General features: G+C 42.0%; 2 protein-coding genes across 3 annotated transcripts; one reads left to right on the top strand and one right to left on the bottom strand.

The window, feature by feature from the left end:
* Nucleotides 1–258: 258 nt before the first annotated feature.
* On the top strand, nucleotides 259–19,080 carry flr (fleer). Of its 2 annotated transcripts, XM_040041849.1 has the most exons (20): nucleotides 259–454; nucleotides 812–877; nucleotides 1,635–1,844; nucleotides 4,422–4,478; nucleotides 4,608–4,743; nucleotides 5,276–5,380; nucleotides 5,480–5,608; nucleotides 8,491–8,540; nucleotides 9,918–10,070; nucleotides 12,253–12,318; nucleotides 12,452–12,505; nucleotides 13,550–13,615; nucleotides 13,866–13,942; nucleotides 14,055–14,262; nucleotides 14,367–14,414; nucleotides 15,120–15,191; nucleotides 15,928–16,031; nucleotides 16,259–16,337; nucleotides 17,831–17,960; nucleotides 18,534–19,080. In XM_040041849.1, exons 1-20 carry the CDS (start codon nucleotides 407–409, stop codon nucleotides 18,668–18,670), a joined length of 1,995 nt encoding a protein of 664 aa, XP_039897783.1. In that variant the 5' UTR covers nucleotides 259–406; the 3' UTR covers nucleotides 18,671–19,080. The 2 variants fall into 2 exon arrangements, with proteins under 2 accessions (XP_039897783.1, XP_039897793.1); XM_040041859.1 differs by lacking the exon at nucleotides 14,367–14,414 and having other exon boundaries at nucleotides 260–454.
* Nucleotides 18,895–27,852, bottom strand: cunh16orf89 (chromosome unknown C16orf89 homolog). Its single transcript, XM_040041942.1, has 8 exons — nucleotides 27,463–27,852; nucleotides 25,551–25,703; nucleotides 24,829–24,979; nucleotides 24,421–24,538; nucleotides 23,660–23,819; nucleotides 22,973–23,077; nucleotides 21,677–21,766; nucleotides 18,895–20,449 (listed from the first exon to the last, which is right to left on the bottom strand). The coding sequence occupies exons 1-8, from the start codon at nucleotides 27,641–27,643 to the stop codon at nucleotides 20,346–20,348; spliced, it is 1,062 nt and encodes a 353-aa protein (XP_039897876.1). The 5' UTR covers nucleotides 27,644–27,852; the 3' UTR covers nucleotides 18,895–20,345.

Below are 27,852 nucleotides of genomic sequence, written 5' to 3'. Positions count from 1 at the left end.
AACCAGTACAACTAGAAACTAGAAGGACACTTAATATAAGACATTCTTTGTCAAACCAAAGGGGGGGAAGCTGCAAATGAATTTAAACACTATAAAAATGCCACAGAAAGAAAGAAAGAAACTTAAAGACAGTAGGAAAGTTTTATATTTTCTACGGGACGGTGATTGTCTTTGTCCAACAAGGACAATAAAGGTTCTAGAAAAAAAATACGTTCAAACTGTAAGGTGATTGGCTGTTACATACGCCAGGCAAACGTCCCTTTCCGCTCTCCTCCGTTGCTAAGTAACAGCTCCTATGCTCTCCGTGCTTCGCCAAGCAGAAGCTAGCTAAATGCTACGACCCAGATTATGGGAAAACCCGAAGCCACAAGTAGTGTCTGTTTGATGAGAGTGCAGATTTGAAGCAATGACTGCTATAAAAGACGGAGAGTACACGGCTACGATCTACAAACTGGTGAGAATACGCCAATTAGTTAGGGTTCTTAGCTTGTTGAGCTAGCAGCTACACAGCGTGAACCAAACTCCATTCACAAATCGTTTATTTTAGTGTTTCATTCTCAATGAAGTACTTATCCAAGACGAATTATATTTTTCTGGAATTGAGATGCACTTTCCGTAAATTCGGCTTAAGTTTAAACTTATAACAAACATAGAGAAAATGTAAACTGCAGTGTTTGTACCGGTGGTTAATCTTTGAAGTTCTTATCGCTCCAGTCCTTGTAGTTTACTACAAGTGATTGGATAAAGAGAGCGAGTGTTAATCAGTCTACATACTCAAGCTTTTCCCAATAAATATGTGTCTGCGTTGTAGATTAAAGATGGTCAGTATGTGGATGCCATTCACATCCTGAACGGCCAGCTCCAAAAACACACCAAGGTAAGTCTGCCAATCTTCAAGGGGGGAAAGGAGATATGCAACCCGCGATGTAAGACTTAAAGAAACAGTAATCCTCTCTCTTCCTGTCTCTACTCAACAGTGCACACAGAGAGCTCTGAAACATTACAACTTGATTTTCTTGTTTGTTTGTTACATGGGCTTTTTTTGGTGTGGAAAGCTATTACACACATGTTTGTCCAAAAGCAGCAATTAATGGGGCTCATTTTCAAGACTTCATCATTGGATCCATAAGATTAATTTTATTATAGTGTTTTGTCATTGATCTGAATTGCTTCACTGTTACTGTGATGAAACTATATTACTTTGGGTAGTAAATTATTCGCTCCCTCATCTGAGTCACTAATTTTTTTCCCTTCTAATTTGCTCTGCTCTCAGTACATTTCTTTCATTATGACTGAAATAAACTGGCTACATCTTTCTTTTTAAATTAGCACATTGTAAGTGCATTCTTGCATATTGCACCTCAGTAAATCTGGCGCACTTTCAGTTGTAGGGATTACTGCACTGCTGCAAGACATTGTTTTCAGCTTTGTTCTTTCTTAATTTTTATTTATTGAGATCTTAAAAAGGAAACTGTTTTTAAAATACAGAAAAGAAAATCTTAAAATGCAGCAGGAACCCTGGTGGGCTGAAGATGTCTGCATTTTGTGCTCAGACATCCTCAGGTGAGCTGTGTGTTTTTCTCTACAGATGTGCCTCAGCTGGTCACTCTCTCCTCCTTTCACCTGTGTCTCAGTCCAGGGCGGCGCTGTCTCTGCTTGGTTTCTGCTACTATCACATCCAGGACTTCACCAACGCCGCTGAGTGCTACGAGCAGCTAACACAGCTGCACCCGGAGGTGGAGGAGTACAAAGTGTACTACGCCCAGTCCCTGTACAAAGCTGGTGCTTATCCCGAGGCCACCAAGGCTTCATTTGCACTCGACAACCCCAGCAGCCAAACCAAGGTACAACACACACACACACTGAGCCCAGCTGTGTGTGCATGTGTGTGTCATTTAAATAAATAAACGAAGAGCTGGAAGTGTTGTGGTCCAGGTGTTTCATCATTGCATCAAATTTGTCAGTTTATGAACAATTCCACTTTATTTGTACAGAATTTCTTTAACACCATCTGTTGGACGATCTCCATCACGAGGAACATTTGTTCACCAGACGTGTTCTAGCGAATGCATATGGCCCATAAATGCACAATAAATGAACAAAGGCAAACAAAAATGTTTGTAATTCAGCAACAAGGGCCACACTTTTTATCAAAGTTACAAGAAGGCGGCCTGTGCATCAGGGTCAACCCTCTGAACCCCCAAACCAGAAAAAGTGTCTGGTTTTACAAAAAAATCACAAAAATAACACCATCCATCAAAACCAGAAGGTGTAAAAACAGATGCAACAAGAAGCACTCGGAGCACACAAACCTGCGTCAAGGCAGCTCACTCTCTGGGTGATATTTACTCTGAAGATACATTTTGTATTCTTTGTTCTTTTAAATCTACTTTAAGAACTTAAAGACTTTAGGAAGTTTGTAGTGCAGTAAAGACTAGATACAGGTATCATGAAAGATGTTTATTTTGATTACACAAAAGGACTCAGCAAGGAATTATAGGTACAGATTTGTAAGTACCTGAAATTAATTACTTGATCTTATTGTGTAATATTACTACAGTAATATAACTCTGTGTTCCTAACAGCTCATTCTCTTTCTCCTGACAATACTTTATTTAAAGATATATCACATTTGGGGTCAATTTGAAAGAAACGCAGATGTGAAATGTAAAAGTGAGGTCAGAGTAGCTGTGACATGATATTTGGATGCAAACTCTAATGTGATATTTAGAATCCCCGTACACCAGAATCACTTCCTAACTGTTACCAATACAAACAAAGGAAGTAGAATTTTAAGCATAATTCTGCACATAAAAGAGATTTGACAAGTTTGACCATGAAAATGAGGTCAGAGGTCCAAAGTAACGTGATATTTAGAATCCTCACAAATGTCTTGCTGTTGTCAGTATGAACAATGGCAATGAGAAACATGGAAGCACTTTGACTTTCGGATCAAACTTTTGACCTTGAAGAAAAGGTCAGAGGTCAGATGTGATATTATGTTTATAATATATTAGACCAATAAATCATGAAGTTGACCTTGACAACCTCAGTGGGTGTAAGCCAAATTTTAATGGATTGTTAACATGACTCCACTTTACACCCCTACAAAGTTTTATTAGAATTTATTCAAAAGCTGTCGTGTTTACAGACGCATGCAAATGCTACCAAAAACATAACCTCCTTGGTTATTCCGTCATCGATTTTTAGCTTTCCAAAGGTCTAATTCAGGGAAAATTGAGTATAATGACATCTAATTAAATCAAATTCAAAGTTTGGTCTAAAGAGATAGTTAGCATGCTCCCTCCATCTTCCTCCAGGAGATATTTGAAGCGTCAGTGATAAAGCAGGTTCTGAAAATCACCAAAGATATAAATCACAAGAGTCGACGCCCTGATTGTACCTTCAGTGGCTCTAATACGCTGATGAAAAGGTGCAGGGTAACAACTTGTAAGTTAATCAGTGCAAATTTTCTTTAGCACCATTATAAATCATTGAATGATAATAAGTCAAGCTACGAGTGTGTGTTTGTGTGTATGAATTTAAAACAGCATCATAAACGCTGTTTTATGTGGCGCGTCTCTCTGACTTGTCCAAGGCAAACTTCTGCCAAGGCAGAGAATGAAGGCTAATCTATAATCTATGCCTAATAATGTGGCATTTTATGAAAATTAATTTAGTCAGCGTGTCACTTTTAAAGCAAAAATACATCGTTTTCGCTAAACAGTCCCGAGAAGCTAAGACTGAGTCAGCTAGGAGCCGTAGTCACGTAACGACAATTTAGCCATTTGTTGGGGATGAATCTATTTTTTTTTTATTCGCACACATACTCCCAAATATATTTTACAGACACAGAAGTTTCAAGTTTAAATTTGTAAATTTGCAAGAAAAAATCTCCTGATCTCCTATTTATAAAAAACTAAAACCTACAAGAAAAAAATGGAAACATTGATGATGAAAGCTGGTGACAAATTTTCATACATTAACTGTAACTGGGTTAGATTTCTCTTGTAAATTTACAAATTTACAACAAAACCTTTTGCCATCCTGTTATGTGAATTATTTTTATTCTGATGACCCACTCTATCCTCCCTTCCTTTGCCCGTGGACGGTTTGTGACATACCTTCAGTGGAGCTAATGCGCACCAGAGTAAAAGTGTCATCTAGAAGCTTTCTGGGGTTCAGAGGGTTAAGCTTGTTTTGTCCTTGTGATAATATCAAGAAGAAAAGTTCAGAGGTTTTGGAGAAAAGGTCCAAATGGGGAAAAGAAGCTCATAAAAATGGTTATGGATGACAGTTTGCATTACAGATTACACTTTGTACTGGCTCTTTTTTTTTTTGGCCCCATATTAAAATTAGCACTTGCCTGCTGTTGCCGTGTCCCTGTTTTACCTTCGGTTTATTGTCTCTCTCTGGCACAGATGGTCAAGCTGCAGGCCTGCATTAAATATTGTGAGGAAGATTATTCCGCTGCCAAGGTGAGGAGCTTTAACACGTCATCTGTTAACACACGATACCATTTCTGCTCAGTATAGCATCAGATTAATCCTTATTATGCACAGCCAGACACGCCTTCATTAGCGTCACTTTCTGCTGTGTTTTTGTAGTCGCTGTTGGAGCAGCTGCCGCCGGACGACCCGGACTACGTCTACAATATGGGCTGTTTGCTTTACCAAGACGGCAAGTATGAGGAGGCCTGCAGGAAGTTCATGTCCGCCATGCAAGTGCTGGGATACGTGCCAGGTGATCAGTTAAAAACACACATTCAGTGAGCTGTTCTCTATGCACTGACCTGAAATCAAAATACAATTTATTTACTGTCACTGGAGTGTTTCTGGAAACCCAAAAATATTCACCCGTCTGTCTATCCGCTGGAAGGACGGTCCAGTAACATATCTTCATCTGCTCCATCTCTATAAAAAAGCAATGTTGACCCAAACAGCTCCTCCTGCAGAAATCATCTTGTCCTTCATTTCTTATAGTTGGTGCCGTTGGGAGAATCCGCAGTCTGTGGGAGAATCCACAGTCTGTGGGAGAATATCAGCTGTCTCTGGGGTTTTTGTAATCAACTCCGCACTACTTTTTACAGTGGAAAGGGTTTAATTTTCAGGTTAACCGAAAATATTTGCAGATGAGATGAGTTTCTATTTCTGTTAAACAAAAAGAACCAAAACAAAAACTGGACATGACTTGAATTCATCATAAATTTAAATAAAATTGATAAAATGATTGTACACCTCTGGGTTTTTGTGTCATTTTTTTCTCTTATTTTCAGCGTTGTCCTACAACATCGCCCTGACTTATTACAGCCTGAAGAACCACAATCAGGCCCTCAAGTATATCGGAGAGATCATAGACCGTGGAATCAAGGAACATCCAGGTAAAAATAGCTGTGATTTTCTCCTCTTTTAGATATTTATTATTTTTAGATCATGTTTTTGTCATCAGCATGAGGGTTGTTTTTTTTTCTGCGTACCAGAGCTGAGTGTCGGGATGACGACCGAAGGCATCGACATCCACAGCGTGGGAAACACGCTGGTCCTGCATCAGTCGGCCCTGATCGAAGCTTTTAACCTCAAAGCTGCAATCAATTACGAGCTGAAGAACTGTAAGAACCTCCATCTGTTTCCAACACGTCACTTAGAGAGGTAGTGAGGTGGCAGACGAGCCCGCGTAAAAAAAAAAATATTGATAACAACTGTGGCTGTAAAGTGAACCACAGTCAGTATTCAGACACCAACCACACAAGAGCTGAGGAACATCACAAACCTATCCATGCTGTGGCCAATCATAGCTATCTAAATCCTCTGTGAAGACACATGGGTGTGCTGAGAGCTGGTCTTTAGTTTGACTAACCTGACGTTAGCGGCTGTTTCTCACTGTTTACATTATAAAGGATGGATGTGGGTCCTGGGTCTGATAAGAAAAGCCATCGTAAAAGCTCCTTAAACCTTCCCCCCAACCACAGTAAACACTTTCCTGGTGGATTAATCGCTGGTTTTAGGTCACAGTGAGGAGAACAACAAGCCGACGTTAGCTAGCTATCACAAAGTTTTGCTCAGTCACATAGATATAAGTCTGCAGGCGGTTAAAGTTAATAATAACTGTAGTAATTAATGAATAAATGATTAAAGTCTTGAACCATCCCTCATTACTTTATATTTTGATTCAAATGAGCCAGACTTGTATTTTTTAAGTCCTTTTGAACAATAGTTCTCCAGCTTTCTGAATTGTCTTTCAAAGTTTTTATTTGGACAAGAAACAAGAAATGCAGCAAAGATAAGTGTCTGATTGGCAATAGTTTGATTTACTGCCAATGCAGTAAAAGCCTAAATGGATAGAAACCATCAGTCATGGATTGGCCTCCCCAGAGCCCGAAACTCAACATTATTGATGCAGAGAATGAAACAAAGACGAGCTTTGAATGTCCTTCAAAAGCCCCGGAGAACCCTTCCTGAACACCAAGAGAAGAAAGAAACTACAGAAGGTTCCCTAAGAGAGTTCAGACTTTCAAGCTCTTCAGAGGTGTACAAACTCTGTTTTTGCCGTAAACACTCGATTTCTGTGTTTGTCTGCATGTCTTTCAATAAATCGTTGCATCTACTTCCCATTGTATTTGCAACATATAAAAAAATGAGGGGTGGCTCAAAACCTTTGCACGTTACTGTAACTTAGTTTACATTTGGATAAAAAGAACGTTCTTACATGAAAACTTTCCCTAAAGCTGGAGTTTGTAGAGCGTTGGTGTTTTACGGGAGCTGGATGCCTCGACGATGTTCAGAGTCACTGCTTCCAGCAGCCATTTGTGGCGTAGCACAATATATATTTTTGCATAGGCCGCAATTATCAAGAAGAGGCCTGTAAAACTGTTTACGCTCGTTGTGGTTTCACATGTGTAAAACCTCACCAGTGCAGAGAAAACAGCGTCTGCGACAAGAAACAAATCCAGAAGTTTCCACTGAGGTGAGTCTGGTGGCCAGGGCTCCTTAATGTTTTAGACCTTAAGAAATTTTGTGAAAGACGCAACATGCCATGGTCATTTATTCATCAAAAAATACTCTGCAAAGCAATGAATAAATGACCATGGACACAACAACTGCACACCAGATTCTCCTATTCAGAGCATCTGTAATAACATTAACAAAGTGCAGTTTCAGTCTGTCTGTTAAGCATCAGGTACTACTTTAAGCAAGCTAAAGCAAAACGTATGCATGTGATTAAACACACTGAAAAAGCCTTTGAAGGAGCTTGTACACTTTTACATTCAATGCAAAAAGTGAGCGTTTAACTGTGTTTGCCATAAAGGTTAGAACCGAGGGACTCGAACCTTGAACCTGTCAGTGTTGATGACCTGGGTCTTTTTCAGTCCTTTGAATTTTTAACTGATGTATGTGTTGGGACTGTGTTTTCTTACTTGACTGCAGGCTCAGTGCTTGTGTCCTAAACCAGGTCACAGCCGTAAACTTTTCCCTGTTCATAAGAGGAACAGAAACCGATAGAAAGAGATGAAAATCGGCTGCAAGAGAACTTGCAAAGCTTCCTTTAATCTTCAAAAGCAGGGTTGTCGTCCTTTCTTTCTCCACCCTCTGACACATTATCAGACCAAAGCTTTAAAGAACAGTGATCAGAGGACGACATGCAGGAAGGAAGCCCACATCAAACGGCCGGCTCTGTCAGACGGACGGAGAGTCGCGTCACCTGCTGCATGAAACGGATGGAAAGATGTGCTGAACCCAGCCTGCAGGGATGAGCTCAGAAACGTTTTTAGGGGGCATCCCGAGCACGTTTTGGCTATTGGACATTTCTTATTAACCTCATCAACACCACTGGTGGTGATTTGATCTCAGGCTTCTGCTGTCTGCGTGTTGAAGTGTGTTTCAGGAAGATATGAACCCCAAATAAGAGCCACCAGGTCACCGGAAAACCACTGTGAGAGAGGGTTAGGGTTAGTCTAAACACTCCTAGTTTCAGAAACTAGACGTTACTTGTCAGCCTTACAGGTTTTTGTTAAAAGATTTCCAGCTGGGAGTGCCAAACAGGAGAAAATCCTTTTAAAGGGGTAGGTAGAACCTAACAATAAGCCCAGAGGACCAGTGGGATACTTTTAGTCCAATAAGAAGTGATCAGAACTTTGTTTTCCAGAAAAACTTTTGTAGAAAAAGTGTAAATGCTTTGTGGCATGTGTTGCAGTTTTGATTTTATTAGATATTGAGCGTTAAATGACAGGTAGGTAGGGAGAGAGAGTGAGGATGAAAATCAGCTTTGCTCATGTTTGAGGAATTGACTCAGTACATCTGAAAACAGTTCCACGGGGCGCCTGCAGATGATGATTATCGATTTTCCTTATGAGGTTTTCAAGACTCTGCACTGTTTAAGTTTCCCAGGTTCATAAAGTTCATCATTCAAAGAGAAATTTCTCAGAAAAAATCATCTATGTGCACCGAAACGACCTGTTTTCTTCTCTGTTGTGTTCCATGTGGATTCCTGCAGTGAAAACAGCTCAGGAGGCTCTGACAGACATGCCCCCGAGATCAGATGAGGTAAGGACCTGAAACTGTTTGCACAATCACGTTTGGAGGCCCCCATGGACACAAATTCATTACTGTTAGGGTGAAGACTTCAGTCGAAAGGAAGGAAACGAATGATTCTGTGTTGTTATTCAGTAGTTGTCTGAATTAAGGCTGCCTGGGCTCGCTGAGCCTGACAGCCTGTAGATAACAGAGATTAATTCAAGATTAGAATGGAGACGTAGGTGTGAAGGCTTACATGGAGGTAATGATGGTATTTTTATCATCCTAAGATGACTTCATTAAAATTAATGTACAGATGGGACACTGTCCTTGGTCCAGCCTGTCACTGCCTCTGAGTCATGGCTTATGAACAACTAGCGCCCCCTAGTGGAAATCCATGCAAAGTGCACTGAGTCAGAAATACTAGGAAGTGAAGTTTTACCTAAATTTTTTACAGGCTGAAATTAATGGGACCACAACAGCAACACTCAAATGAAATGGATCCAGAGTGTAAAAAATACACTCTTATTCTAGTCATTTATATGATTTAAAGTGTTTGTTTTTTGTGAATTAAATAATCGGTAGAACAGAACGTAAACACCATCGTTTTACTGTTTATCACTATAGACAACCACTCATTGGGCGGGGGGGGGGGGGCTTTTTTCTCTAACCTGTGCCTCCTTGTCTCTTCTGTCCTCCTGACTGTGACCTGCAGCTCAGTCTCAGTGTGCCAGTTTAAAGGATGTCTCTGTTCCTAATATGACAAAGGGAGGATCAGGGTGCTCATCCTCCTTCGTCCCTCCCACGTGAGATGTGAGCAGAGGAGGTGAGGAGGAGATACGAGGAGAGAGGAGACGAGACAAACACCGTCTAACAGAATGAGCCATCCTCGACTCTGAGCATCATTTTAAATGATGTCAATTAAATATGATGTTTGACATCATCATAAACTGTTCTGTTGTAGCCACAGCAGTTTTTCATGATCTCAGGTGTAACAGTGCTCGTGACATTTTTATAGTCTCGGACACTTTTAATTAAATTCACCACGAGGAGCGAAGTGACCGTTTCCAGACCTGGTGTTTTTGCTCATACACAGAAACAGTGAAGGAGAAAAAGCTTCTTCATCTTTAGAAACTGAAACAAGAATTTAAACAGGCTGTTCAAAGAGTCCTTCTCCCTCCAGCTGTGCCTCTTTTATACACTAACAATAAAAAAGAACAAAATGAGCAACTGAAAACTCACAAACGATGAAAGTTTGTATTTCTGTTGAAGTCTCTACAACTTGTGTTTTATCTGGTTCATTATAAAAGCAATCAGCCCCGCTTCAATTCGAAAAAGTGCAGTTATTCTTGTACACTCAGTGCAGTATTATGTACTTCATCTCCTATATTATGTGTATTTTTACAGGAACTGGACCCAGTGACACTCCACAACCAGGCTCTGTTGAACATGGACACGAAGCCGTCGGAGGGCTTCGAGAAGCTGGCCTTCCTCCTGCAGCAGCCCTCCTTCCCCCCCGTCACCTTTGGAAACCTGCTGCTGCTCTACTGCAAACACGAGGTACGCAGCAGTATTTTATCTGAAGGAGACCAACTACAGCAGCAAAGACTCCCACTGACCTGCTAAACGTCAGGTCAAAGATGCTTTTCTTGATTTTCTGTCATGTATCTCATGTTCCAGCGGTGGATGTTCATATTAAACATGAGCAAAGTGTCTGATAAAGTCAGTGTAGCGTATGTACAAGTACTCCCTGTGGGCCAGAAGCTCAGGCTGCTTCAAACACTCTACTCTTGGCCCTGCGTGACGCCTGTGACAGTATATTTCCTTACTGTGATCATCACATGCAGCTGCTTTTATAACCCGGTGTTTCTGAGGGGCAGTCAATCAGAAGCAGGTTGTCTTAAACGGCACTAAAAACAGCTTGTTTCAGACAGATGATGAGCTAAGAGGCTCAGTAAAAAGTACATTTGAATAAAAGCAAAAATATGTGCACAGAAATTAGAACAATGGGATCCTGGTAATTGTTCCTGTTGCTGTAGCAAACCTGCTGAAGACTTTTATTCTGCTATAGAAACACATATGCAGATGACACAGTCATTGTAAGCGTCCTGGATTCCCATGGGCCTGTTGTGGATGAGTTTGTTTCGTGGAGTGATCAGTCCTTCTTAATGATCAACACCTTGAAAACCAAGGACATGGTTATTGACTTCAGGAAGACATCCCGCCATCCTGCACTAACAGTGGTAAATGGTGCAGCCATTGAACTGGTGGACAGTTATAAGTATTGGGGGTTGTTCTTGATAAGACTCTGTCCTTTGAGTCACATGTTGCTGCTACAGTGAAAAAGGTTCAACAAAGACTTTTTAAGGAGGTTGAGAGGTTTCAATGTTTCATCTGAAATGATTTTTTATAAAAGTTTTATTGAATCTGTTTTAACTTTCTGTATCATCGCTTGGTACGGTAATATGTCCCTGAATAATAAGACCAGACTTAACAGATCATCGTCTCTTTAATGATTTTCAACTGCTTCCATCAGGTCGTCGTTATAAAGTGCCTGCAGTGAAGACAAAGAGACATAGATTGTCTTTTGTACCTGCTGCTATTATCATAGTTAATAACACTAAACCATAAGTGTTGTTGCCATTGCACATTGCACTTTTTTGATGAAAAATCTAGGTTGTTTTCTCAGGCTTATATTATATTATATTATATTATTTTGGAGTGTGTATGTGATGTGTTGGTTGTCTGTTTGTTTGTTTGTACGGACATACTGCAAATCAATTTCCCGTTAGGGACAATAAAGTTACCAATAACCAATAACATCAATATGAAACGTGCTGTACTCAGCGCTATTTGGACTTTCAGACAGGCTCTTGCTGTGATCCAGAAAACAGTGTGGGAAATAATTTGTCCCACTCCACCGTGGCTTTAAAGGCTCGTAGCAGCTCAGATTAGTTCAGGTAATTAGGTAACTGAAACAAGCAGTTTTAGCTTCCAAAGGTTCAGAAAAAAAAACATTTTAAAAAACATCCACGTGGCCAAACAACGCAGGAATCTCAGAAACACAAAGGAGCACGAGGAGGGAAACCAGGTGGAGTAACCAAAAACTGAGAAGAAGAAGACACAGCTGAAATTTATCAGGGTGTGGCAGAAAATTACAGAGGCGACAGGAAGTAGCTGCTGCAGATTACCAAAATAAGACAGAAGTAAAAACAAAGATAAAGACAAGTAGACACTGAACCATAAAAGACACAAAAATAAATCTCACAAGAAATTAATCAAGAAAACATCTTTCACAAAAGCATCCGCCACCGTGCCAGTTTAAATAAGACAGATAAAGAATCTCTGACTTTAAGCATCAATATTCAGATCTACTGCTCCAAAAACACAAAGTTTTACAATTAATTTCTATGCTTTTTTCTTTACTTTTCCTCAGTAAATTAAAATTTTCCATTCAGTTCGTTTTAATTGGCAGCCCTATAAACTCTGAACAGCTCCTCTCCCTGACAGCGCTCACGCTGACCTCATTATTCAGAGATTTATCGCCGTTCTCCAAAAACACCACGACGCCTCTCTGTGGCATGTCAGCAGTTTCCACCAGTGAGCATCCACGCAGGGAGTAACACTGTTTGCAAAGGGATTTGGACTCATGTGGTGTGAGTTCCAGTGGAAAGAGCTGAAAACAAAGAGCTGCAAGTCTTTCATTAAGATGGCATTAACTTCTCTGCTGGACTTCTCACAGTACTTTGACCTGGCAGCTGATGTCCTGGCAGAAAACGCACATCTCACCTACAAGTTCCTCTCCCCGGTGAGTAACGAGCATCCTCAAGAGACCAGCCAGTTGATTTTATTCTAATTAGCACATCTGGTGTAGTGTCGTCTGCACAAATATGACTAGTAATAACAAAAACAGTCATCATCTGTTTCTTTTTCTTTTTCAGTACATGTACGAGTTTCTTGATGCTTTGTTGACCTGCCAGACGGCACCAGAGGAGGTACGGTACAAAACACCTGACACCTTATTAACAATAGGAAGCTATTTTTAATGATCTGTATGAAATCAACCAAATGTCCACATGATATGAAAGTTTCACGGCCGAAAAATATATTTAAGCTCTGTTTAAACTGTTCTCATTGAAATGTCGACTTCCAGCTTGGACTTGGATTCATGTGCAAGATTTTTCTGAGTCTCTTTGTAATGACTGTAAATGAAACAGATCATTTTAGTGAAGTGGTTGAAATGAGAATTAGTACCTTTACACCTGAGCTGGAAAACAAAGAGAGTGCAGACTCCAGGACGGGGAAGGAGTTTCAGTTATGTGAGGGTGTTCACAAGTGAGACGAGACTGACAGATGGACCAATGAGGACGTTGTAGCGGTCCGTTGTGGTAAAGAGGAACTCTTTATGGCTCAGTCTACGTTCCCTCACCACGAGCTCTGTGTTTTGACTGAAAGCAGCATTGAAGACACGTCCGCTTCCTCTGAGGGGTTTCTCGACTCAGCCATAGATTGGATGAGGATCTCAGTCATTCAGTTGAGCTGCTGCTCCACATCGAAAGGAGTCAGTCAAGGTGATTCAGGCCTCTGAATAGGATGACTCCTGGACCCTCTCTAGGTGCTTCAGGGATATCTAACTGGGAGGAGACCCCAGAGCAGAACCAGGACACTCTAGAGAGGTTTTGTAATTTGGCTTGCTTAGGAACACTTAACCAGCCTCCTAGAAGAACTGGAGGAGATGGCTGGGAGGGGGGGGTCTTAACACCTATGCTTAGACTGCTGCTGCCACAATCCAGACCTGGACAATCGGCAGAGAGTGTATAGAAGGATGAAATTACAAAATAATACTCGTTATTGGAGTGCTAGAAACATGAACCATAGTACGTTAACCTGCTGAGCTAACCAGTCAACACTGTGAATGAAACACAGCTAATGCTGTGGATGACAGTCGGCTGGAAAAGACCGGTTTGATGGTTCAGCATCAGATTTGTTTTTGTGTCTTTTGTATCCGTCATGTTTCATTACCTGCGTTCTTTTTTCAGGCTTTCAGGAAGTTTGAAGAGATGAACGGAAAACTGGCGGAACAGCTACGCAAGCTATCAAAGCAGGTTGTTTACCTCACGCTGCTCTTTCTGTCTTACTGCACACAGCATTTTCACACTGCCTGTATTTTATTTCATGGGGTTTATATATCAGACATGCTTTTGTTATAGGAGTGGCGTTGTGGGTTAACTCAGAACTATAAAACGTGGTTTGGAGGCTGGTTGCAAAGGGGCTTGCAGTTGAACTTGCCGATTTCTTGCAGGACAGGATTGAATACAAATTAAATGTCTGTGTGAATCACTCATCTTCTTCAAGCTGCAGGAAACCAGGCTGACTCGAGATGAGGAACTGCTGAAGAAAGCTGTGCAGGACTTCGAACTGATGCAGGAAAAGTGAGGACACGCAAACATAAACATAAATAAGCCGTGTTTTCATTTCCTCAATGGAAACAAAGCAAATTCAGTAACAGAGGATTACTTTCTGATTGGCCGCATCTCTTCACAGGTACATCGTTGTCCTCATGGCTCAGGCTAAGATCTACTGGAACCGCGAGAACTTCCAGATGGTGGAGAAGATTTTTCGCAAGTCGGTGGAGTACTGCAACGATAACGACACCTGGAAGCTGAACGTGGCTCACGTGCTCTTCATGCAGAACAAGTACAAGGAGGCTATCGGCTTCTACGAGCCCATCGTCAAGAAGCACTACGACAACGTGAGTGCTCAGGGCGGATGATTACCCGCCTGTTCAACTGTGGGCACCAAATGATGACAGTGTGACGTCAGCTGTAAAAGCTGACAGTGTGCCTTTTTGTCCAGGTGGAGCAGTGTAACATACAAGAGTGTCCCTGCAAGTGCAAACCATCGGTAAACAAAAAACAGACCAAACACCTGTTTCTCTGCCTCTGCAGTTTCTATCTGTGCATGAATCCGCTGTTTAGTGTGATGGTTTGCAGTGGTGTTTCTGATGTTGTACAACCTCAGACAGTCACATGGCTGAAGGTCTGGAGTGTTTAACAGAGCGCACTAACACTGGACAACAAAGAGGTTTTAGGATGTTTTCACACCTGTGGTTTTTAGTCTGTTCAATTCAAACTCTGGTTCGTTTTGGTTTGTGCAGGTGTGAACGCAGTAATTGCACCAGTGTTGAACAAAGAGCATTTTTTATGGTGTGAATGTGATCCATCCTCGATCTGAGCCAAAGCCAGCTGTACGTTGTAGGTTTCAGCTAAAATATTCTCCATGCTCTGTGCGGTAGTGCAGAACCTTCTTCCTGTATTTACTTTTGTTTCTCTCACCTCAGACACATCTGGCCAATCAGTAGACTGAACATTCTCATGTGGTTTGTAGTGACACAAGAAAAGAAACCAAACCCTGAGAAAAAGCTACAAGTTTACCAACCCAGAGTAAACAGACTATAGCTGTGAAAACACCTGCAGGTTTCTTATATGTTCCAGTTCAGATTTAACCTCACATCAGTGGGATAATTTAAAGGTTCTGCTGCTGACTGAAAAGATTTCCTGCAAAATCATTGGTCAAGCCTCTGATCCATGTTGGTGTTTGCTTCTGTAGATCCTGAACGTGAGCGCAGTGGTCTTAGCCAACCTGTGCGTGTCCTACATCATGACGAGCCAAAACGAAGAGGTAACGTACAGACACGGTCACTGTCAGCCCAAAGGTGTTTCTATATGATTTGTATCCAGAAGGAACACGTTTATAACACACATGAAAGTAATGAAACTCATGCAAAGCACTGCTTTAAAAAACAGAGACACACCAGATGAGATAAAAGAAGTCAACGAAATAAATGAATTACCCTATTCCAGTTTAATATATATCATTGTAGAGAAAAACGATGAAGCAGCATTTATATCCTGATAGAAGATTAGATTAATGTCCACTGGGATGTCCTCCTAAAGAGAGAGGGAGCACAGAGGATATCTGTTTAGACGCATGCACACATATGGTTATTGTACTCATTCTGTGCGATGGCCACTGTCACTGTTGATTCTTTGTTATGCAGTAAAGCCACAGCGGGCACTACTTTCTCTCCACACTGACGGTGACAGAATTAACAAAAAGCCGGGCATGGAAACATGTTGAAATCCAGCAGTGCTGTTAGACTGCCTGAACGTTCAGACAGCTAGCTCCAGCCTTTCCCCGCTGGGAGTCTGATCAGGTCCCTGTGTGATACTTTCATCCAAACTCGAGCTCCACTGTCCAGGATGGATGGCTTTTTTGGGGGGAGCCTTTGTTGTGTCTGAGAGTAGAAAGGAAATGTGTGAGAAAGAGCAGCAAAGCCCAGAATCGAGCCTCTGCAATAACAGGACAGCATAACTTCTCTGACTGATGATCTCTGCGTGTCGTCCCGGTTTAACAGGCTGAAGAGCTGATGAGGAAGATCGAGAAAGAAGAGGAGCAGATCTCTTACGACGACCCCGACAAAAAGGTCTTTCACCTCTGCATCGTCAACCTGGTCATCGGGTGAGTCCCACACAGGAAGAGCTTTATGGGGACAGTCAGCAGCTATTTACTGTATTCTTCAGTTGTAATGAAAGGGAGTTACTATGCAATCAGAAATCAGTCCTAAGTATTTTATTTTGTATCATTTCTGATGTGAAGGTTAGAGAGGAAGAACAAAAACGTCCTGCTTTCATCAGTAAGATCATCTCTGTGAAACCTTCTTTGCACACTTGTGTTTTGTCTTTCAGGACGCTGTACTGTGCAAAGGGAAACTACGACTTTGGCATCTCCCGTGTCATCAAGAGCCTGGAGCCTTACAACAAGAAGGTCAGCCATTTTTCCACCAATTGTATCAGTCAGATACAAAAGATCACAGAGACCTTCGGGTCACCGAGGCTGACCACAACGTCGTCTCCTACTGCCCAGTTTAATGCCCCTGGTGTTTGACTGGCTCCCAGTGCCTGCAGCTAAGAAAAGAAAATCAAGCAGGTCACCCTGGTGATCCTCAAACTGTGAACAACACTCAGAAGATTTTGATTCCAGTACTTTTGTAATCACGATGATTCAACCGGGCGATCAGCTTTAGTGAGAGAAGAGGTGCCGACTGTGCTTCCACTCAGGAACACTTCAAGTCTCCCTCCGCAGTCCTGCTTCTTGGGACTGCAGCTGATTGGCCATCTGTTGGGAGAGTGAGCCTCCAATCAGAGCCTGGTGTTGGTGTAAGTGGTGTAAGGGCCGGGGCTAAATGCTTAGCACCGACTGAACCGAGTAAATCAGTGCTGGATGGCATCGTTCTAACAGATGGATGAAAAAAATGAAAACTCAAATCTTGTTTCTTTAATTTGAAGATTTTTCCTTTTCCCACACAAAAACGAGCAGGGCTCATACAGACCACACACTTCTGTGTCATTTAACACTGGAAGGACACACAGCATAACAGAATGCAAGCCTTTAATGGCTGTGATGGAAAAACACAGCCACAGTGAGGATGCTTGGTGGCCCAGGCCCAAACCAGCCCCACCAGCTGCAGGAGCAGCAGGAGGCACAGGAACAAACAAGCTTCATGGAGTGTTTTTTAATATGCTTAACACCCGGACAGTCTTCTTCACTTCCATGTCCACGTTCATGCTTATAGATTAGAGACTCATGCATGTAGTTTTAGATTAAGACTTAAAAAGAGAACCATGCACATGGACAGTTTTATCAAAAGCAGTCTGAACATTTCATCCTTCATGGTTTAGTTTTATTCATAAATCTGCAGTTTCTGTGCAATCTGACTCCACTTACAGCTCGTTGTACAGTCTGATGAAATCTAATCATGCTTTAGCTTAATTTAATATTAAATGCAGGTAATCCCACTTGCAGTGTTCGGACTTTGTGTCCAAGGATTAAAAAATATCTGAACAACAAATACAGTCCTGCAGGAGCACCTTCTCCAAGGCCGAGCTGCTCTTTTTGGGAACCTTTTGATCCCGTTTGGTCACAACATCAGCGGAGTCCAGCTGCAGCTGAGTCCACTAAAATCCAGCTGAGAACACGCGCCATCATCCTGAGCCTGTCATCCCCTCCAACAATCACCATCCAGTCGCATCCACAGTGAAACCAGCGAGCACGACAGGAATGTGAAACCTGGCGAGATGCACGCCCATCACACAAGCTTCTCGTCTCTGGTTACTTCAGATCATTTTATACAGGAAACCGTCCTGCGTGGTTAAACTGTCACGACGACAGCTTACAATGCTCACAAAACAAATCCTGCTGGCAGGCGCTGAGGCGTTCAGTCTGGTTATATGTTGTTAATCTGTTCTGTTTGTGTGTAGCTGGGGACGGACACATGGTTCTACGCCAAGCGCTGTTTCCTGTCCCTGCTGGAGAACATGTCCAAACACATGGTCATGCTGAGGGACACCGTGGTACAGGAGTGCATTCAGTTCCTGGAGCACTGCGAGGGTGAGCAGCCGTCACAAACACGCCTGTGACGACACGATTAATGGGATTACTCTGTTTCTTCAGATTAAAATGTTCGTGTACGGGTCCCAGTTTTTAGTGATCGTTAACGTTTTGGTGATAGTGTAGTATCTTTAGTCTCTTCACACAGTTGGAAATCGCTGTAAGAGACACTGACCACAGCTCCAGTCCCCTTCAGCTCTGAGAAACCAACATGGTGGCAACTTAAACAGCTAATGTTGATGCTTAGAGTTATGATAAGTCCAGAAGTCAGAAACCAGTGAAGGTCACACCTGCTGATATGAGCCTCTGAAGCTCATCCAAACACACTTTTTGAAGTTTTCTTCAGTGAATAATCAGGAAACGGATCAAACATTCAGGGTGTTACTGCCTGTTTCTGGTCCTCTGCGTCACAGATATTTAACTGCACATTATTCAAACTGTGATCGATCCATCACAGTCACGCTGGGACTTTAGGTTGTTTAGCTGGAGTGTAAAATTGTTTGCAGTACTGCGGTAAAAAGTCATTTTGTACTCCGAATGCTCTGAACAACTGTTTTCTTTGCTTTCCTGCAGTTTATGGGAAGGAGGTGCCGGCCATCATCGAGCAGCCTCTGGAGGAGGTCCGCATTCACATCGGCAAGAACACCGTCACCTACGAGGCTCGGCTTCTCAAGGCCCTGTTCTACGAGGTGATTGGCTGGAACAAGTGACATCACGAAGGTGTTACCGGCTGAGTTAGGACAGTTTAATAAGTTCCACAAAAACTCGGTTTGAAGACGGTCAGCACACAGTGACGTGTTTCTGTGGAGCTTTCGTCCGGCTTCTCTGCGCTGGGACACTTCTGGCTGAAGGACGTGATCTCAGTGAGCAGATCTGATATAATCACATTGCTGCATTTATCATCACTATGAACACAACGGTTTGTAGAACAGACTTTAGTTTTATTGGTTATGTTTATTTCACTAACATAAACATACATGATGATAGTAATGTAAGTTTTTCTCCATGCATTCGGTTCATGCAGATCCTCTGCAGCCGCTGCTCCCGACTCTGTTTGTCGATTAAATACGTGTGAAAAACAATACGATTTAAAGTAAATAAAGATATTTTTAGAACTTAACTCAAGGTTTTCACCAGGAAAACAACCTGGGTGGATTCTGATGTTTTTTTCAAAGTAAATGTAAATATGTGTTTTAAATAGAGATGCTCCAATCAGCGTCTTCAGCTTTATATAAACTTTAAAAATAAATCCTGCAGAATCGGACCTCAAAGATCGTCGAGTCTCTGACCACATCACGCTGTGTCCTCTGTGTTTTTCTCACTGTGGTGTTCACACAAAGGTAACCCCACCCCCCTCCAGGTCCAGCTGATCTCTTGTTCACTCATCGCAACTACAAATTTCTCCTAAAGAGGCTACATCAAAGAAAAAACACTGTTTTGTGGACACAGTGTCGCTGATGCACAGGGGTTAGAGTGGGATTGGGCTGGTGGGGGGTGGGTATATTTCCTGGGTCTTTACCGTACAATATAAAGCGCCTTGAGGTGACTCTTGTTGTGATATAAATTTATATATATATAAAACTGAATTGAATTAATTTAACCTTTTGTATAAGAACTCTTAGCTGTGCATTTTCAGTTCTCAAAGCTGAAAACATCGGGACCAGCTCTGCCCTCGTCACCATTACAGCTCAGTGTGGGACTTCAGCACTGTAACTTTCATACAGCACTTTCTGTGGACTCCTGTAGTGATGGCTAAATGCTAAAGTATTAAGATTCCAGTCTTATTGTGAGCTTGAACTCTGACACGAATGGAAGGATTGAAGGCTCAGAGTGTGCATGCAGCCGTGTGTCACCGTCTGATTGGTTGAGGTGGGAGCAGCTGGAAACAAAGCCGAGCTGCAATAAAAATGAACTCTTAATATTAAAAGCTGCTGATCAAATGTAATCACTCATTAACTGGAGGTGGGCTTTCAGGATCGCCGTGGCCCACTTTAACCCCTGGAGCCAGAAAAAATCTCGTGATGACCTCGAAAAGTCGAATTACTCCAAGTCTCATCCTCCAAAACGCCCATTGACATTTTACCACGGTCCTACTTATTGAGTACGCCATCCTTTTTTACGGTTGGAGCATCACTACTTTCAAACATCTTGTTTAGGTTTGACAATAATAATGGTAAAAAAAAAATCAGCTTTATTGTTATAGTAACAAAACATGACTGAAAATAAAGCTTTAGCTTCCACATCCCAGCTTTGCATTAGGCGTTTTCATCATGTTAACACTACGTTCTTAAAGCGACATGTGGTGTGGAGAGTCTGCCTCGTTTCGCCGATGACGAAAGTCTCTACCTGATGATCTACAGTGTTTTTTTCTCGTGAGAACGCCCCTCAGGAGAGCGGCCTCTTTGTAATGTCCTGCTCTGTCAGGTAGTAGTTCAGGTATCCTCCCAGAGCACCGACCGCCACCGCCGTCATGTGACTGGAACAGCCGTCTGGCAGATGAAAGAAAACAGAGTTTATCAGACAATAACAAAACCCCCAAATCAGATGAAGTACTTAAGGTGGTAAAGACTGTTCATGCCAGCTTCACACATAACAAGAAATTATCAGCATATGAGCTCCAGCAGCTCTGCATCCAACTGCATTTTTAATGTGACCTCCGCTGGCTTCACAACACCAGCGTTCTTCAGATTTCCTCCAAACCTACAAACGTAACAAGCTTCTTTAGCCACAGTGGCTGAAGATCAGCTGATGTGATTGTTACGATCTTGTCATTTGGTCCAGTTCTGAGTTTATTGTGTTTTTGTGATTCCTGAGATGTTATGATTGAGTTTTCTATCATTCAGTATTGAGTTCAGTCCTTTCCATGTCACTGAGTTACTGGTCATTTCTGGTCTGTTAGGTCCCTTTTGTGCCCTTGTCGTCGTGTCTCCTGTGAGAATCTGTCTTGTCGTCTGTGTTTGTGTTTCGGTGTCTATCGCTCCCTCACCCTCTGTGTATGTCTTAGTCGGGTCGTTGTTTTGCGTCTCCCTTCTGTGTCCACACGTTCCCCTCCTTGTGTTTCCACAGCCACTCATGTCTGTCCATGTGTGTTCTCCCCAGCCTGTCTTGTCTCTCTCTCCCTCCATGTCTCGCCTCTGTAACTGTTTGTGTCTCATCCAGTTGTCTCTCCAGTCTGTCTTGGTCCCGTGTGCTTTCCTTCCTCCCGGCCCCTGTATCATGCTGCGTGTTTTAGTCTGTGTCTTAGTGTGTTTCCTGTTTTATTTTGACAGTCTGCCATCCTGTGTTCAGTGTGTTTGCTTCCTCCCTGTCTCGTCACACCTAATTCGTCCCAGCTGTGTTCCCCGTGTGTTTCTGCTTTTCCTAATCACCCTCGTGTGTGTGTGTGTGTGTGTGTGTGTGTGCGTGCGTGCGTGTGTGCGTGCGTGTGTGTGCGTGTGTGGGTGTGGGTGTGTGTGCATATATGTTGTGTCAGGTTCCTCTTGTCCCTTGTCCAGTTGTCCACGTCCAAGTTCTTAGTTTCATTTTTGTGATTCATGTTTTAGTCTACCTAGTTTAGTTCTATCTCCATTCGCCATTTGCTTCTGTTTTTGTGCAGCCTATGAATAAAGCAGCTCGTTTTTTGTTAAGCCTGCATTTGGGACCGCCTCATCATCACTTCACACATTCTGCAGCTGCAGACCGTGACAGATCCTCAGCTGAGAAAAATGTAAACGGACCTGGAAGTATCTTCTCCCTCCTCTTCACTCTCCTGTGAGGCTGCAGCTGTTCCAGCAGCTCGTCTCCAATGATCTGTGAGATGATGCTCTCTGAGGAGAACAACAGAGAATGAACTGCCCAGAAATAAGTAATTTAATACAGATAAATACAGATAATTGATTCTTGTGTAATCCACATCAGTAATTAGGAGATTTTTTTTTGTTTAAACCTAATTGCTTTCAAAATACATCAAATGGGTTAATACATCATTACAGTGCATATAAAAAGTCTGTTCCATGGCTGATTTTATTATTTATTGTATTCAAATAGATATTTAAATCTATTTATTATATATCTTACTACAGGATCCAAAACATGAACATTGCAGGAATGCAATAATAATTGTGACGAAAAGCTCCCAAAAACCTCAAATTTTCTGAACAGCCCAAAGATTTTCCATCCCTCTAGTTAAATTTGTAACTCGGGTGATTTAGTGTCGACGACATTTGTTGTTGAAATTATGTTCTTCAAGGAAGTTTCAGGCTCGTAACCTGTTTCCATTATACATCCTGCCTTTGGCCAACATAAAGAATTCCCAGAGTTTAAAATGCTACAACTTAACTGAAGAATTTCGTGTTGTAAACTACTCTGCATGGCTTTCAGTTTTTTATTAGCGTGTATGTGCAGATATAGAACTTTGGCAGCGATTTGAGATGGAAGGACTCTTAATCACTACTCTCATTATCATTGTTTCTACTCAAAAGTTAAAAATTGAAGTAAAAAGTGATTTAATGGTTCAGGGCAGCTGATGTTAAATATGGTGTTCCTCAAGGAAGTATTCTAGGTCCTCTTCAGTTTGTATTATCCACACACAGACACCTCTTGGGCAGCATTATTATTCACCAGCATCCCTGACGACTACTTCAAACATTTATTCTTATTAAAAGTTTTCACAATAAATGAGCAGAAAATTCTGTTTGCAGTCTTTGTTTGCTGGTCTGTCCAAAGAAATCAAGAAATAAATCATGAAAAGTTTAGAAACTGTAGGTAAATTATAACAATATTTCTGAAGTGTCTTCTATAACAAATTACTGCACTTCCTCAAAAGTTTTCTCAAGAAATCTGCAGGTAATTCAGATCTCGTGCAGATTTTTCACTGACATAACGTCAGACAGAGATCTGATCGCCACGTTACTTGTACGAATGCTCTTTGTGTTTTATTTGCCTAACACATAAAAAAACCTGCATTTCTGAGGTTTGACATATTTGGTATTTTTGACTAAGAACATATATTTCAGCAGGTTTGTGATACTCACTGTCTCTCCCAAAGCAGCCCACCTCCTCGTCCTGCAGCCTCAGAATGTGCTGCAGCCAGTCGGCTTTGTGGAAGTCGGAGAATCCAGACAATCCACAAATCAGGACTGCCAACATAGAGAGGAAACTCAGAAACTAATTTATTTACAGTTCAGACATTTTTACAGTTGACTGCTCATCCAAATTCCCCCCTGTACACGTTTCAATTTAATCTAAAACAAAAATTAAATTAAAAGTCTTAAAAAGTCCTAAAACAAGAAAAAACTTTCTTTGTTACATGAATTCTCTGAAGGCGAGCCTCAATGTCTCCTGAAAAGTCAGGACTCGACATTAAAATCCCCAAATTCTACAACCAACACTCTGAATTTTGTTGAAATTCAGATTTTGTTGTGATCTCTTTTATTCCATAATTTTCTTTTATATTGAAATGGTGATGTAGTCATCAAAAAAATGTAAACGTTTATCTCATTCAAAAGGACACATCAGTATTTGACAATATGGTTTTCCCATTCCAGTCAATCATTTTTATGAGTTTATCCTTACGTTTATCATAATTAGTGGTTTATATTTATAAATTAATTCATTTTTAAGCTTTTTTGCATGAAAATATTAAAATATGAGGAAGAACATTTTTTTTCATTTTGCATCAAACCGGAATAACACCGGATCAGGAAAATGTGGACACTCACTGTTTTCGATGAAGATGTCGACCATCTGTTCGCTCAGACCGTCTTTGATGTCCTGGTTGGTCTTCATCATGTTGGAGCAGAAGATCCTCTGGTAGTTCTGTTCAGTCATGTTTGCTCTGGATGCTCGTGTGTCACCTTTCAGCAGATTAGTGCAGCCTTTCTGAAATGGAAATACCAACGAGTCAAACTGTGAAGCTCATAAATTCCCCTCGTACTGAAATCATGGTCCTCGCTACTTTAATCAAATATTTCTAACAGTAGTTTTGCCACCTGCGGTGTTCCCCAAGGCTCTGTCTTTGGCTCTGTACTGGTCTCACTTTAAGACAGCTTTTTATTGATTGGCTGCACATTATAAACAGAATGTCTTGGAGAGCGGGTGGGTGGGGCTTCTGTGCTCACAGCTTTTAGAGCAGCCTTCAGCCTGAGCTTTTGGCTCAGTATTTTACTGGGAAAAACATACAAATGTAAAGACTCTTAATGAAAATTGTTAATGAAAATGTAATGAGTCTTACCAGGAAGTAAAAGATTTAAAATTCAGCTTGGGCAGAGATAGGCAGCATTGATCTGGTATTTTGAGTTAAACCGGAGGTTCTGGGCCGATATGCAAACTCCACACAGGAGGCTCATATCTGGTTTCGAGCCTCTTTCTGTGAGGCTTCCTAAAATGAGGTTGTTTCTTTCTCCAAAATGCTTGTTAGTGTTACACACATCTGTGGGTCTTTGAGTGGTTTTACGTGTTGTTTCCATCTTTGTTTGCTCACCATTTTTCCGATCATGAAGTAGAGAAGCTGGTGGGACAGAGAGTAGTGTGGACACCCAAAACGAGTCATGGTGTCCCGGCAGGGCTTGGTGACGATGCACGGCGTCCCGTTCATCTTCCTGTCCGAACACACACACACACGACTCGGGCAGGTGAGTGTCCTCACCTCAGCTAACAGGTATTGCTACCTTCATACATAATTACACAGTAGTGAAAAACAATCCAAACTACTGACAGTTACAATGAGATAAAGAACTTTCTTTTTAGTGTAAATCAGCATTTTTAAAGTTAAAAAACAGGCTGCGGCCGGTGAATAATTTGCACAGTCCAACAATCCAAATGTAGGGGAACCAGCACAGTAAAGAGCCTCTGAAGCCGGACTCTTTGGGGCGTTGGTGTGGGTTCCTACCAGGTTCCCAGCAGCAGGGTCAGACATTTGTCACTGAGCTGCTCGTCGTAACACTCAGTGGTCATGGTGGAGGGATAAACCAGGCTGGGATCTGTGGTGTACCATTCCTGAGGAATCAGCCAGAAACTCCACGACAACAGGGGCTCGAACTCTTGAGAGGAGGATGCAAGAAACGCACAAGTGTTAAAGTCTGCTAGGATCTCAACAAACCTCACCTGCACGTCTGTGCAACACCTGCCTGCTCATTTCTCTCAAGTCAGATATTTAAATTATATAATTAAACCTTAATCAATACGTCGTGATGATTAAAAACATAATTAGATACAAATTTAACTCAAAAACAGCCCCTATAAGTTCAAACAGGCTTTAAATAAGCTCCTCCTTTTTCAGGAAACACCTACAGAAGATGTCACAGCAGTGAAACTGAAATTTGTCTCTCAGCTTTCTGACTGTTGTCTGTTCTCGATGTTGTGTTCACTCACCTGTAGTGTTTCAGTGTCACTGTGAAGAACAGATTTGTAACATCACTGACACGTTTACCTTCATAAATATAAGGTGTGATAATAAAAAATACATATCTGAGACTGCCCTGAGCCTTTTCATGTGTTAATATCTGAAGATATTTCTTCCACATAAAAACCATAACAGCTCCAAGAATTAACCACTAAATGGATCAGCACTGTACCTGCAGACTTTTGGGACACGGAGTCTGAAAGTCTCACCTCTGTAGTATTTTGGGTCGTCCTGTTCCAGTGCAGCGTTCGCCTTCTCCACACTTTGGTCGAGACGTCTGACCAGAGCGACGGCAGTGGTTCTCTGAGCCCAGCTGACCGGGTCGGTGTGAGGCCACGTCCGGACCGCCTCCTTCAGCTCAGCTGAGACACAAAAACAGGAAGAAAGAGTTCATTCGTAAAATAAAAGGATGTAAGTAAACTTGCTTTATGGTTTTAATTTCCTCTGCCTGTGTCCTCCTGTGGATGGACCCTCTTTCGGTTTACTTCCTGTTTTATTTTGAAAGGTAGGCCCTTAGTTGGTTTTCTGATCTGTTACTTTCTTCCTTTGTTCTTTTTCATGTCCTCGCTTTTGTCTTTGTGTTTTCCCTCTTTTGGCTTACTTCCTGTTTTATTTCAAAGGTGAGCTCTTCAGTGTTTTTACTTCAGCCTCAGTCACACAGACCTGCAGACCAGCCAGCAGCCTTCTGGTCTCGATATTACCTGACCGCTGGCTGATGAAATCAGCTGCATATGCAAAGAGGTCAGCTGCACAGAAGGCCTCTGTGTGACTGCTTTGGTTGCCAACAGGTTTGCAGGTGTAGCTCCTGAGTGGCATCATGTCTGTTTGTAAATGCCGACTTACATCCACCGAGGTCTTCAAAGTCAGCTTCATGAATGATTGGTAGAAAATTGACAAAAAGCCTTATAACTTAGAAACTGTGATTCTCACAAGGCTGCTGTGTATTGTCAACATACAGAAAATATAAAGGTTCAAATTACGTCACTTCACGGACACAGTCTGTGTCTAAAATGAGAAAAGCAGGCAGATGGTGAATACTGAGCTGTTACTTTCTGCTGTTTTCTGTTTCATAAACAGCAGAGCAGCTGTTGCACATCTGCATTTATGAGGAAAGATAATAAAGCATGAAGATGATCTCTGCTGGGACAAACACGGCCTCACATTAAAGTCAGTTCGTTTTCCTGGTGAGAAAACAAACCACGGCAGAAGCTATTTAGCCAAATGTGGCGGCGCAGCTTCAGTCAGTGTTGTGTCATTTAGTGAGCTGTAATCTGCATCTTTTTAACAATGTTACACATGGAAGACCCTGACTCGTCTGCAGACACTTGCGGACTGTTCGCCGAGCGGTGGTGAGACCTGAAAACAGTGTGACGCAAAACAAAGACTGTTTGTCTTCAAAGCTGCTGAAACCAACAAGATTTAAATGTTTGTCACTGTGGAGCGGAGTCACACGCTTCCTTTATATTTGTCCTTACAGCATCAAACGTTCACATTAAAAACGTGTAACGTGACCTTTGAGCGACTTTACAGTTTAATGCTGCACAGATTGCTGCCCCTCAGCAGGCACCTAGAAGCTGGCCAATCAGAATATTAAATGCCGTGCAGAAAATACTGGCCATCATTTTATCCTCTGTGCTCTGAATACACATGATCCCACTTTAGCTCTTTAAGAAGCTACGGCCACAAAATCAACGTTTTTTGGGGGGATACACTTTTTATTATCTGGAAATGTTCATCATTTGTTTTTGGACAGAAGGGGTTAAAACAATAGATTTACTTTATTTTTAGATTACTTTGGGGTTTCCATTGTCATAAAATCAAATGTCAGAGCAGTAGCTGTGCTGGCAGCGCTGTACTTTACTGTATTTTACTATAAAATAAAACAGATCAGTGAAAAGTCTGAGAGTGAAGCAGAAAATGTGTCACTTTCAGGCACTGCGAGACAAAAACCTCTGAGTCGACACTGAGGTTAAAAGCATTTCACTTTAAAAGCTTTCGCATATTTGTGTAACCTGTTCGATCTGCACCTGCATCTCAAATCAGTGAGTTTCACCAAAACAAGCAAACCATAAACAGCTGTTATTCTCCAGATGTTTTCCTGCAGCTGGTAAACAGTCCTACCCTGCAGTATGACGAACCCCACCACTCCGTCCAGGTTGATGTGCTCATGCTGCTGCTCCAGGAAGGACACTCCGCGGGAGAGGCTGCTCAGGATGTCATCGATCATCTCCGCCCGAGAGCCGCACACTGCGGCAAACAGAGCCAGCGCTGCGGCCAGCCGGAGCACCGAAACCCGCATCATCCGGTCTGAGGTCCGGGACAGCTTCAGTCTAGCAGGGAGACCGAGAGAGGCGGAGGAGGACAGCCTGTCTCCGCTTTAACACGGGGGGAGGAAAGTCAAGGGCTCAGCATGGGGGGAGGAAATATCCATGACGTCAGAGGGGCTCACGAAATTACATTTTATTTTTACTGCGTTTAATTTGAATTAATATTAGAATAAAATAATACACC

This window comes from Simochromis diagramma, unplaced genomic scaffold, assembly GCF_900408965.1.
Source record: "Simochromis diagramma unplaced genomic scaffold, fSimDia1.1 OVJJ01000321.1, whole genome shotgun sequence".
NCBI classification, from domain to species: domain Eukaryota; kingdom Metazoa; phylum Chordata; class Actinopteri; order Cichliformes; family Cichlidae; genus Simochromis; species Simochromis diagramma.
This window is presented reverse-complemented; position numbering and strand designations above follow the sequence as displayed.